The sequence below is a fragment of the Crocodylus siamensis genome, chromosome 4, assembly GCF_052110815.1.
Source record: "Crocodylus siamensis isolate JL-2025a chromosome 4, ASM5211081v1, whole genome shotgun sequence".
Taxonomy (NCBI): Eukaryota; Metazoa; Chordata; order Crocodylia; family Crocodylidae; genus Crocodylus; species Crocodylus siamensis.
Window position 1 is genome coordinate 97,606,022 of NC_143398.1, and position 13,138 is coordinate 97,619,159.

General features: G+C 46.7%; 1 protein-coding gene across 1 annotated transcript in view; it reads left to right on the top strand.

Annotated features, from left to right (window-relative positions):
- The first annotated feature begins 986 nt into the window (after positions 1-986).
- CACNG2 (calcium voltage-gated channel auxiliary subunit gamma 2) overlaps positions 987-13,138 on the top strand; it is a 62,567-nt gene continuing 50,415 nt past the window's right edge. The window contains exon 1 of the mRNA XM_090041083.1: positions 987-1,632. Coding sequence (XP_089897209.1) covers positions 1,422-1,632 — 211 coding nt within the window. The 5' untranslated portion in view covers positions 987-1,421. The remainder of the gene's footprint in view (positions 1,633-13,138) is intronic.

Below are 13,138 nucleotides of genomic sequence, written 5' to 3' on the forward strand. Positions count from 1 at the left end.
TGAGGCTTGTATTTGGAGCCCTGGGCACGTATAGCTGGGATGAGAAGGAGGCTGGGCTGGGCTGGGCTGGGCTGGGAGAGAGCGAGCGAGCGAGCGAGCGAGACCCAGCTACGCCTCGCTCTCCGCTCCTGAAGCCTAGGGGAGCAAGCATTTCAGGACTGAGGAAGAAGAGGGGTACAACCAAGAAGGGACAAGTGGGAAGGCTAATCCCGCACCCCCGCCCCTCCCTTCCTGCTCCTCAGAGCAGAGGAGGGTCACCACCATTTGCAGATGCCGGGGAACAGGCAGTAAGAAGGGGAAGCTCTTGCCCCCAGCTCCCCTCCCGAGGTCCCCCGCAGCATCCCGGGCGAGAGGCGGAGGAGCTGTTCTCCAGCACCGCGGAGCACCCGGTGCCGGGGAGCTGTCCACTTCAGCACCACCACGATAATGCAGTAGGTGGGAGAGCAACTGCCCAGGGGAGAGAGGCAGAGGCGGCCACCGCCGGGCAGCAAACCCTGCAGCAACACACCGGTCCTCTTCTCTTCCGAAGCGTTGCAGAGAGGAGGAGGGAAACCCGTCTCGATTCTGGGGGAGCAACACCCCCTCCTGCCCACTTTTGCCTCCGCCAACAACACCAACTACTGCTGCTGCTGCTGCTGTGGGGAAAGCCATGGAAGGCAAGACCTCAGCACCTGTTCAGCTGAAATCAAGGGCTTACAGTATACTGGGCAGCCTGGTTCGGTGGTAGGGGAAGAAACAACCAAGCAAGCAAAACAAACAAGCAAACAAACAAAAAGAAAGCAAGAAAAGTGCAAGAGAATAGAAACAAACAAACAAAAAACCCCAACAACAACAAAAACAAAAATCCGAGGAAGATAACTGGGAAGGAAAGGGATTTTCATGGCGCAGGCTGCAGAGCTAAGCAAGAAGACTGAAGGTTGCATCTCTGCTCTTACAATCTCTAACTGTCTAGGTCCAGATAATGAGAGATTGTGTTGAGGATGCTGCTGCTGCTCCCCTGTTCACTGTGGAAGCCATCTCCAAATTAGCCATTACATATGGAAACTGGAGACCAGAATTTTAGAAAAAGGGATTAAGGCATCTCATTTTGGGGGGGTTTCTCTCTTTATTTCTCTCTCTTTTTTTAGTTCTTTTCTTTCTGTTTTTTTCTTTTTTTCTTTTTTCTTTTTTCTTTCTTTTTTTTATATACATATATACATCTATTACAACTGGAACGTTTCTGATTTAAAAGGCAAGCCTCTTCCCGTGTGATCTTTGCAATTTACACTCTTTTCCGTGGGCTTTCTTACCTCCCTTTTTTATATATATCTCTCTATATATTCCCATTATATTATTAGTGGAATTATTATCCTTTTTTAATTTTATTAACACACACACCCCAAGAATCAGAAGGCGGTTGGGTATTTATATAATGAAGAATTATGGGGCTCTTTGACAGAGGTGTTCAGATGCTTTTAACCACCGTTGGTGCTTTCGCTGCCTTCAGCCTGATGACCATAGCTGTGGGGACCGACTACTGGCTTTACTCCAGAGGGGTTTGCAAGAGTAAAATTGTCAATGAGAACGAAACCAGCAAAAAGAACGAGGAAGTCATGACCCACTCTGGATTATGGAGAACCTGCTGCCTGGAAGGTATTTGATTCTGGATCTCCTCCTCCCTTCCTCTACCTCCCCTTTTCTATCCCCCCATAAGTCCCTCCACATTCCACCATTTTCTCACTTCACTCCTTCCACTGTGGAGCAAGGGTGCTGGGGTTAGTTCCTGAGCAAGGGAAGGCAAGAGGAGAGGTGAAACATGCTCCGTGCTCTGTTCCTTTCTCGCTGTCTCTCCCTTGCCCTCCAAAAAAAATGCCAACCTTCTCCATTGGAATAATCTCTGTACTGTGAAAACATCCAGAGACTCTCTCAAACTGTGTGATCCGCCTCTCTCCAGCGTATGATTGCCTGGGAAAGCGGGCAAAATGCTGTATTATTGGTGCACTGTTGGCTGTAATAACAGAGGGAAATAATTGCTCTCCTTTGCAAATTGCTTTGATGAAGACAGGGCTGGGAAGTGAGAAGTGCGGGGGGAGGTGGCAAAGTGCTTCATATGTAAATATCACTTCCTTTTAGGAAAAAACAAAAACAAAAAACAAGCCAGTCTTGTTATGGCTAAGCACAGGCTGGTTTGAAAAGGCTCTCGACTCCAGTCATCTCAAGCAGAGTTTAAGAGCGTTTCGTAATGTCTCCGAGCAGCTATATATTGCTGGGCTGGGTTGAGTGGCTTTTGTTTGGGGTAATTTGTCCACCCCCCTTCCTGTTTGTTTGTTTTCTTGAAGGGTTCATTGCAAAGGCTAAAAAGAAGGGAGCCTTTGAGCAGAAAGCCAGCCTCGGTGGGAATGTGGTGAGGCTGAAAAGCAACTCGGCTCCCACATAGAGTGACATGTCTGATGGCAAGAGGAGAAACAGCATTGCAGCCAGCTCCTGGAAGCAGACGCTCCAAGCAGGGCGGGGGGCGGAGAGCAGAGGGGCAGCAGTTTGCTTTTCAATACGTGCTCTTTAGTCTGGCTATGGGGAAGGGGGAGGGGGGGGGGCTCACGGGGGAGGTGGGTTTCGCAGGGGCACTGATGCAAACGTCTGGTTTGTGGCCACACGCACGCAGAGCCCCCGGAGCCCAGCAGAAAAATCCGTGCTCCTGAATCGCCTCGAAGGTGGAGGCTGGTGGTGGGGCTTTTCTGTGGGCGCCCCCAGATAAGGCAGTAGGTCTGTGTGTGTCCACCTGAAGCGACTAAGCGCGGATCTCTGCCGAGGGGAGTGGGGAAGAGGATACCGCAGAATCGCCTTTCTCTCCCAGCAGTGTTGGAGACGGAAGGCGAGAAGAGGGAGGGGGGGTGGAAACTGTGCGTGTCCTAATGGCAACCCCTCCCCACAAACCCAGCTAAAACTGCTCTTTGGAAATGGTTGTGTCCGGGCAAAAGCACGAATTCCCCCCCACCCCCCTTTTGGTCTTTGGTGCAAACGGTTGAGTGATGGCTGGACATGTTTTGAATAGCTAAGTGACTTCATTGAGCGATGGTCTATTTGACGCATACTGCATTTGGTGCCCTTTCTCAATCCAAACCCGCTGCCTTTTAACATATTCTGCAGCGGAGCTCTCTGCTGAATGCTATATGCTATCTCCAAGCCAGAAAATCAATAGCAGTAAATTAATCAGGGATGTTTGAAACATTCCCACCCCCCACCCCCGAAAAAAAAAATTAAGAGCCTTTCATGCAGCTATTCATTAGAAGTGGAGCAAGAGACAGCCTCTTCATTACTCATTGATGAGCGAGAGCCTTTTACAAATATATAAACCAGCAGAGAATCTGGCTGCTGCTAACCGGGGTGTGTGTGTGTGTGTGTGTGTGTGTGTGTGTGTTTGTGTGTGTGTGTGTTGGGGTGTATGGGGGGTGTGTCTGGGTGTTATGTGTGTGTCCTGGGGGGTAGGGGTGTTGGGTGTGTGCAGGAAGTGTCTGTGTGTGTTTTGTGTGTTGGGGTCTGTATGTGTGCCTGTGTGTTGAGGGTGTGTGGGGAGGTGTTAGGTGATGGGTGTGTGTATGTGTGTGTTGGGGGGTGGGTAGCATCTACTTCCAACCCCGTATTCTCAGGGCTGGAGGTCTAGACAAGCGGAGGTGGGAGAGAAGTGACATGAATGTAGGAACTATTGTGCATTCTGGCTGGGCACGAACCCAGTGGGCACTGAAGAGCCTTGTCTGTGCCCTTCCCTGCATTTTCCAGGAGGCAGGAACTGACCTGAGAGGTGATTGGCCACAGATAAAAAGCACTGGTACCTTTTAATTAAAAGCTAAGCATTGCCCCCATCCCAAAACCCCTGCCTGTCTGCCAGTTGAACTTGCTGGCTAACAAGCCCCCTCCCTTCCCCCATCAGATTTCCAGTGGGTTTCAATTGCAGCACTGCAAAGGGGGGCTGAAATGCAGACAGATGCTGAGATGCTGGCTTGCCCCTGAAGGCCATTGTCCCATCCACCCAGCCCTAGTGGGGTGCAGCACCCCCTTCCCTGGCATCAGTCAACTAACCCCCTTCCCCCGCTCCAATTTGTTTAATTGTTCAGCCTAGAAGCAGCAGCCATGTGAGCACTGAGCTGGAGAGGAGGCTCCCCATCCCACCACTGGAGAATGCAGAGGCAGAGAGGAAGAAAAGGAGGGGGGGAGTAGAAACAGCTTTAGCTCTGCTGCTAATTAACTAGACCAGCTGCTAAAATTGGCCTTCCCCAAGCCAAAGGGGCTGGTATAGTTTTGCCCTAAAACTTCCCCTGGGGAAAGGGTGGGGGGAGGAGGATATTCTAACATGGCAAAAGAGATTGCTGAAAAAGGATTGTGCAGGGGGCTTGCTTTAAAAATGCTAATATTACACATCCAAGCATGGGCCATTTCTGGCTTAGCAGTGCCTTCTGCTTACCCAGAATTGGCTTTTCCATCAGGGATTTGTGTGGGGTTAGACTTCTGTTCATTTTCCTCCCTAGAAGTGAAGAACATATTTCACATCCCCTTGTCAAGCTGCTGTTGATGACTGTAAATGAAAGGCAACTTTGTGGTTGTTTCTGATCTCTTTTAGATTTTTATTAGCGCAGCTGGTCTCTTGAGATACTTCTTTTGTTTCTCCCCTTCTGAAGAGAGACTAAGAAATGCTTCCCTTGCTCTACTTCCTGGCTCCCTTGCTCTACTTGAAAGTTTTCTGATAAGTGGTGTGGGGGGAGGGGGGAAGAGTTGTACCTTCTTTCTCTACTGTGGTGGACTGGTATTGCTTGTGGATGTGAAGATCAGCTTTTGGGTGTGGGTGTGCAATGGGAATTGAAACAGCAAAGATGGCCACACATCTGGAACCCTCCTCATTGACTGCCATGTGTGGTAGCAAGATGTAGGGAGTGTCTCTCTTGACTTCCAGGGGCTTTGGCTCAGCCCTCTATGGTGAGGAGCAGCCACTGGGCATATAAGGAGCTACACTGCAGGGACTAGCTGGAGAAGTAGCCAACATAGATCTGTGCATATGGATAAAAAGCTCCTGTTAAGGCTGCTAGTATGGGGATTCCCTTGGTCCTGCAAGAATTCAGTAACACTGGGGTTGCAGTTGGAAAGCAGGGCAAAACATAATGTTTTGGAGATGGCAGGTTATCAATTCTGTTGTCTGTATGTAGCTTACATGCAACTGGGGCTTCTGATGGTAGTGTCTGTTCTGGGGCCCTTCTGTTTTGCCAGTCAATCTCCATTACTGTTTAGAGCGCCATCTTTCCCTCTGCCTGCCTGTCTGCCTTAGGTCTTTCCATGGCCCGGTTACTATCGCATCAGCCTGTGTGTTCATTCTGTTCCCTGCAGTGTTCTCTCTCTCCTGGCTTCATCCTAGAGGGGAAGTTTTATCTCCCTGGCCAAGAGAATAGTAACTTGGGAACCCATATTTTTCAAGTGCACTTCTGACAACTGGGCCCTTGTAAAGGTGTCACAATTTGAGCCCCTCAGAAATTCAGAACTCAAAATCACTAGTCCCACTCAGAAAACTGGGGTTGGGATCCTTCTATTTTAGGACTCCTCTTCCTCCAAATATTCATTTGCTTCCCCTTAATGGTTTGCCAACCTTTTCCTGTAGGACCTTCTCCAGGGTTGACATGAACACGGGTGCCAATCTCAGTGTTTCTTCTACCCTGCAATCCAGCTCTAAGCTAAGAAATACGTTCTCTGCTCAGGTGATTAAGTGCCACACTAGCAATGCTTTTTGATCTTCCTTCAGACATTTCTTTCTCATACAGCAGAAACATCTAAGCAATTTTTCGGGTTATTCAAGAATCTTTGCCTTTCAAGGAAAATGGCAGAGTGACTGATTTTTTTTTTCCACTTAAAGAATGCTCACTTCCAGCTTTGTACTTCCTTGTCTACCCACCAAGCAGCCAAGATCTGCAGACTCATGTCACCTATGGATCACCTATTTAGCACCTCTTATGACTTTGAGAAAGTTGCTTTCCTTTTCTGCAGGAAAGATTATTAATATGAATAATAGTCCTTGATCCAATTTTTAAATGAGTCCTTAATTATGGAAATCTGACCCTCCTTCTAATAGAACCTCAAAAACTGAAAGAGAGTACCTTATTGGGGTCGTACAATGCAAACACAAATGCACTGTGTCTTTTTTTCTGTACTAGTGGCTTTGCCATGTTACCATCATTAGAGAAGAGACAGGTCTTGGAGGCATTTGTACTGAGGAGGAGGGAGAGAATGGTCCAGGGAGAGCAGGCATGAGTGATGCGCATGGGGTTAGACATCCCTGTAGATCTGACTGGTGTGAAAGCAAGTAATTGAATGTATATTGGTGCAGAAAATAATTCCTGCCTAGAGACCCTTCCTGAGGAAAATTAATGAGCTGATCCATTTTTCTTTCCAGCTCGTTATATCTGAACCACACAGGAAACTTTAGTGCAGTTTTGGTGTCTGAAAATGAAGGTTTGACAGCAAAATGAGGCTGGGTACATTCACTGGGGCTTCCTCCACATGCTTCTGGCAATTAGCCTTGCTTTCAACCTTGCCACCCCCCTGCCCCTCCCACAGCTTTGTCACTGTACCTCAGCTATGATGTGCTCGTCCACCTCCTGCCCCCACTGCAGCTCTGTCAGTACACGTCCTTTCTCCCCTGGAGAACCTCCTGCTATTCTACTACAAGACTTATGCAGCTTTTCCATCCTGTCTGGTAGTATCACTTGTGAGTCTAGTTTTGGGACAACTCTGGGCACCCAGTGTCAACAGCAACAGATTAAACCAACGTGCTGGTTTTGTTGAAGTCCAGGGTTACAGGAGGCCTAGATGTAATGCTGCATCTGAGTCACAGCAGCAGGCGCTGGCCCAGCACAGAGCTGACTGTTGCTGACTTCGCACCTATAGAGGCAGGAAGGCCTAGGCTGGCTGGGTTCTTCAGCCCTGAAAAAGACCAAGGGCTCAGAAGGTAGTGGTGAAGGAAGAGGACAATGTTTTATTAAGGATGAAGGACAATGTAAAGAAAGTTTGCCTAAAGCTAGGGTTAACTTTGGTCCTTCTTCTGACTAAATTCACATCTGATTGCAAGCCGGGTGGAGTTTGTTTGAGAAGAATGAATAACCAGCAGGCTGAGACCAGCAAACTCACTTCTTTTGTGAACTAGGATATGTTGGTGCTATTCTACAGTAGCAAACAGCCAGGAACTGACGTTGAAATGCCTTTAAAAGAGCAAGTATGAATCTTCCCGCTGAGGGAGGAAGAAGGAGGGGTTAATAGTGTCCTGAAATGCACCAGGAACTGCCTTGTTGAAGAGAGTGAAAGGGAAATGTAGTGGGAGGGACACAGACGCAGTGTGGCAGCAATAATGCATAAAGAAATTACATAGGGCTAGAATAACCATTCCCTTTTTTCTGGAGATACCGGGAGCTATTTCTGTTTGCTGTTTCCATTCTAACCCATCCATTTTCCCCATGCATCCTGCTTACTGCCCCCCATTCCACTTTGGTATAATCTATTCAAGACTTCATGGTGGGGCAGGGGTTGGAGAGATTTTACATCAGCATCTCTACATTTTTTACAAAAAATAAAATCAAGGAGGCTACCAAGGGGTGCAGGAAACCACTTTAGGTGCTGGGAGTACTCTGTCCCCGGCCTCTGTTTCAAGAATAAATTCCCAGTTGAGCATGTCCTTTCTATCTGAGAGGAAGTCCTCCCTGCTCTGCGGGATGTTGTTTCTACCCTCCAGGCTGCATTGGCTGACTAGTCTACACATCACAGGCAGGAGGCCTCAGCCATTCCAAAGGGTTCACAGGGGGCAGAAGTGTGTTTTGTTAAAAAACTCCACTCCCCCCATCCCTTTTCCTCCTCCTAAACATCAAGGATGTTTGTCAGGGGAAATGCCCGATGTACCTGGAATAAAACATGCTTCAAAGTTAGTTGTCCCCCCACACCCCGCTTTGCTTATCTGAGTTTACTGCTATATCTTTAGCCCTAGCATTTTCTCTCCCTCCATCTTTGACTCATTCTATTCATCTCCATTTTCTTTCCTTCTCATTTCTCTCCCATCTTTCCTCTTTGTTTTTCTCTTTCATCTCCATGTCTCTTCTGTTCTGTCTTTCAAAAGCAGCTTCTCCTTCATGTTCACTACAGGTTCTTGGTTACCAATCCCTCCCCACTTTGCTCTCTCCTCTGTTATATTATCTCATCCTCTTGCTTTCCTTGGTCTGCTCTTCTGTTCCTATCGCTGTTGCATTCTCACTTTTCTCTTTTCTATTCCAGTATTTCCCCATGGTCCTTTCTTCTCTATTTGTCGCTCCATTATTTCCCTCTTCCCCTCCTGCACTGAAGGACCCTGTCTCCAGTGATCTGTTCTTCCTCTCCCAGCACCTGCCATTATAAAATGTCTCTTTCCCCCTATCCTCTCAATGCAGTTTCCTTTTCCTTTCCCCACCATGAATGGCTTGCTTTCTCTCATCAAGGGATATAATACCTGTTGCTCCTGTTGAAGGTGAGGGGAAGCTGTGTTCCACATTTCTCTGCCCTCCTTCCCAAGGGGACTTGCTACCCCCCTCAGGGTGAGTAAGACCTGGCTCCCTCTTCCTTCTGCTCCCTTGCGCTAGTTGCCTGCAGATGAGCCAACTCCCTCTCCTTTGCTGCCTCCAACCTTCAACAGCCAGAGGCCTCATTGGCAGCTGAGCAGTGGAGCTAGTTCATCTGCAAACAGCCAGCTAGTGGGCTGGAATGGGGAAAGATGAGAGTTCAAAGCTAGAAGGAGCTCACAGCAGCCCTAAACCCCTCCCTGGAAGCCCTCAGACATGATTCAGTGCAAGGTCCTACCAAAAAATAAGGGCCTCTATAGCCATAGCCCTGGGCAGCTGTTATACAGAGCTGTGAATAATCTATGACTATCAGGAGGGAATGGCATGGCAAACATTCATCCCTCATGAGCCATTTATACTGGGGAGGTTTTCATCACAAGAAAAGAAATGAAAGCTGAGATTAACATTGACGCACAAAAGATTTGGAGGAAGGGGGTAATGTGTTCAGGCTTCCTAAGCCCCACATGAATAGCTAGATGAATGGCTATGGCTCTGGCAGATGAAGTTTGCTGCTGATAAATGCAAAGTAATGCACATTGTTGCGGGCAAATATTTGAATGACACTTACACCTAACAGGATTCTAAATGAACTGTGTCAGCTCAGGAAAGGGACCTGGGCATCACCATAGACAGCTCAAGGAAAATTTCTGTTTGATGCAGGGTTGCAAGCAAAAGAAAATCAACCAAAAAAACCCTGCCAAGATGTTAGGATCCGTAAGGAATTGGATATGGAAAGATACAGAAAATTACCTATTGCCGTCATAACAATCTGTGGTGTAGTCTCATCTGGAATACCGTGTGCAGTATGGGCCACCCCACCTCAGAAAGGCTATTGCAGAATAAGAGGGGATTCAGGAAAAGGTGACAAAATGGTTAGGGATGTGAAAAAATCTTGTATGAAAAAAGATTGGGCCTTTACACCCTAGAGAAGAGATGATCAAGAAGGGACATGACTGAACTGTATACAATAATGAATGCTCTGGGGAAGGTAGAAGGGTGCTTCTGTTCTCTTAGTGTGATGAGATGCTCCCAAGGGGACATGCAAGGAAATCAAAAGGTAGTAAATGAAAAATTGATTAAAACCTCTTCACTCGATGCAGAACCAGACTGTGAAACTCACTGCCGCAAGAAACTGCTGAGGCTAAGGACTTAGCACGATTCAACAAGTGAGTGGACATTTCTATGCAAAGCAAGACTATGCAGAGTTATCATAATTAACACTAATCAGAATTTTAGTATGGCTATTAAACCTCATGAAGCAGGATTAAGCTAGACTCTACTGACACTATGATGAGATCTTTGGTGGGGCAGATTATCATTCTCCCCACTGTGAGTTTCTTCCACCTCCCTTTATAAAGTATCTCATGCTGGCCAGTGTCAGAAAGAAGAGACTGGACTAGAGGACCACATTCTGGCTGTCTCTGTGTTTCTGAATGCTAGTGCTGCTCCATTACACCCATAGGATTTGAACTAGGCCTGTGTTCCTGCTGGTGTCGATGATTGCCCTAATTTGACAACCTGACAGTGAGCCTAGGGTATTTCTATCATATTTGACTAGGAAGCATCCAGGATAGAGAGCAAATTGGGGAACATATCAAATTAGGTGGAATGCTTTCTTTTGTACCCCAGGGTATAAAACAAGTAGTCAGCAATGCAGGTGCTATATACATGCGAAGAATTATTATCCTCAGACTCCTTGCTGCCCAGAAAGCAATAAGCTTCAGATCTCTTTGATGCTATCATGACCAAATTAGAAACAAGGTTGTCTCTTTTTCTCTTGTATCCGTGGAAATGATTACTGAACTGGCGTTTGATGACGTACAATACTGTCGTGTTGTTGTATACAACTGGGCAGGGCCTGATCCTCCTTTCACTTGCACTGAAGTAACTTGACTGAAGTTAGTGGAGTTATATTGCTATTATGCCAGATGTAAGTGAGAGGAGGATTTGACCCATACAGTGCAAGCAAAACAGGGATTCCACACACACGTACAAAATGTTTTTCTGAGCCTTTGCCTTGATGCATACCTAGATCCCCAGGGCCAAATTCACTTCAAGTTATGCATCCACTTATGCCAGCAGTAAGTTTCATCCCTACCACCACTTCTTTAAGAGTTACTTCTATTTTCATCTTCATTGTCGTGTCTAGAGAAATGCTAAAATAGACAAGAACAAACTGTCACCCCTCCTCCCAGGCAGAGATGCCTTTATGGGATCAGCAACTTGGTTCTGTGAATATGCAAAATGGCAGATGTGACAGTTTGGCTTTGAGCTTCTGACCACGAATCTTCCACCCCTCTCTTTCTGCCTTCCTCTGAGCTTCTGTCTTCCTTTTCTCTCACTCCTCTCAGTCCTCCTTCTCTTAATCTTTCTCCTATCTCCTCTTTTTATTCTTCCTTTTGCAGACAGGGTCTATTGTCATACTGCACCCCACACAAACAAAACTGTCACACTTCAGACATTCAGAATAAGGTACAAGAGCCTACTCTATTTCAATAGAGTACACTGCCTGAAATTTGCATGCTAGCTAGCCACCAAATATGTGAGTAAACTCCCCTCAGAAACCGGCAGGCTTTATCCTGAACCTTGGATCCCAAAATTGCACACTGATACTTGCCAGCTTTTCAAAACAGAAAATGAGGGTAATCTATAGTACACAAATGGGGTCAGACTTGAGCATGCAGTGTTGTGCATTTCCCATCCAAAGCTGGGGATTTTTCAGATATGCATGGTTTTGCTAGAAGCAGCAAAACCACCATAAAATCAAAGATTTAAAATGTCATATAAAGCACACAGTCTGTCAAACAGAAAATAACACTATCCATCTACCTCCCCTGGATTTTGTTTAATCCTCCTTTATTTTTCTTTTCCTATTCCCCTCTTTCCCTTCGCTACATGAATGTCACATTCCCTTCCCCAACCCCCTCCCCCCCAGCCATCCTACTAATTCATCTCTCCATGTTCAGTCTGCTTCTATTTGCTCAAAGACCCCCTTTCTTTCTAAGGCCTTGTGATGCTGATCACAACTTAGCTCTAAAGTGTTGACCAGAACAAACCATGGTCAGCATCTGTTTTGGTACCCAGGGTTCGAGCAAGAGTTATGCATGGTTAGTCAAACCACTGTCAGTCTTGGGTTGTTTTAATCTAAAAGTAAAGCTGTATTGTGCCCATCCACAGTGCAGCTAAAAAATTCTTGCAACAGATCTATTTCCTAGTAAAGATAGAGGCTAAGACTCTTCTTTTTTGCTTCAACCTTTGCCCCTTTAAAAATAAATGTGAAGAGAACCAGCAGGTGACAATGTGAATGTATTGTTAATTTACCTGCATTTGGAAGAAGACAAAAGTTCAGCTATTGAGGTGGAAGGTTCAGGCTGCATTTCAGGCAGCTGTGCAGAATCATTCCCCAGGGTGGAGTCCCTGCTACAATTGCACCCAGAACATGTGAATTCAAAGCATATATCTACACCTCCTCCATGATGATCTCAGTACCATAGACAGGAAACAAGGCCCAACTACTCACTCCCTCCTCAGCATATGCCATGCAAGGAAAACTGTGGTATGATTGCATACACCAACATCAGGAAAACATAGTGGTGGCCACAGGACCACATCTCAGACCAAGATCCTGGGAGTGTCTCTGGACATGCTTCAGAAAGCAAGTACATGACAAATTTTGGTGTGTGGAGTGGGAGAGAGTAGGTCAGGTTTATTTCTTGCTGACCACAGAAGAGATTTAGGCATAAACAAAAGGTCCATCAGATATAGTTACTGTGGCTTCCATCTTAGATGCCAAGCGTTACTTTTTCTCTTAGTCCAGGGGGCAATAGTTTGAGCATTAGTATTGTCATGGCTTTTTGAAAGACAATAACAGAATTGGGTGGGAAGAAATCCCAGCCATTCATGCCTGAGTGGGAGAGAATGATTGGTGAAACATGTTTTGCAAGGTTCTTCCTATAGCCAGGGCTGCCAGGGAAAAGTGGCCAAGAAAATAGGCTGATGAAACCCTTTATGGGCAGCTGCCACTGTCCTTTATGGTGTCATCAGCACCAACACAAAGAAAGTTGCCATACTTGGGAACTTGGGAGTGGGAGCTGTGGAAGGCTATAGGCAAAAAGAGTGTCATCTTGAGCAGAGAAAGAGATGCAGGAGGAAGAGGAGATGGAAATGAAAGAAGCTGGGGTATAGGGGGAGAAGTATAGAAAGAGGATGCCACATAAAGGGACTGACTGAAACAGCCCTGCTGAAGATGACAGCCTCTCTCAGGGATGGGTGGAGTGTGGGGCCTGGACGGTCCCATGGCAGCTAGTAAGTGCCAGTTGTTAATGGCAGAAGGGAGGGAGTGGGGTGAGACATATGGGCTGGCTTGGGCAGCGAAGGAACAAGAAGCAGCAGCAACTGAATGAGGGGAAGATCCCCAAGATATTCTGGAAATAAAAACTATGGGCAGGGGGAGATTCAAAAGAAACCAAGAGCCTTGGTCAAAAGACGGTCCCAGCTATGCCACCTTTTGTCCTTGACAACCTGCCTCGGTGTCTCTATCCTGA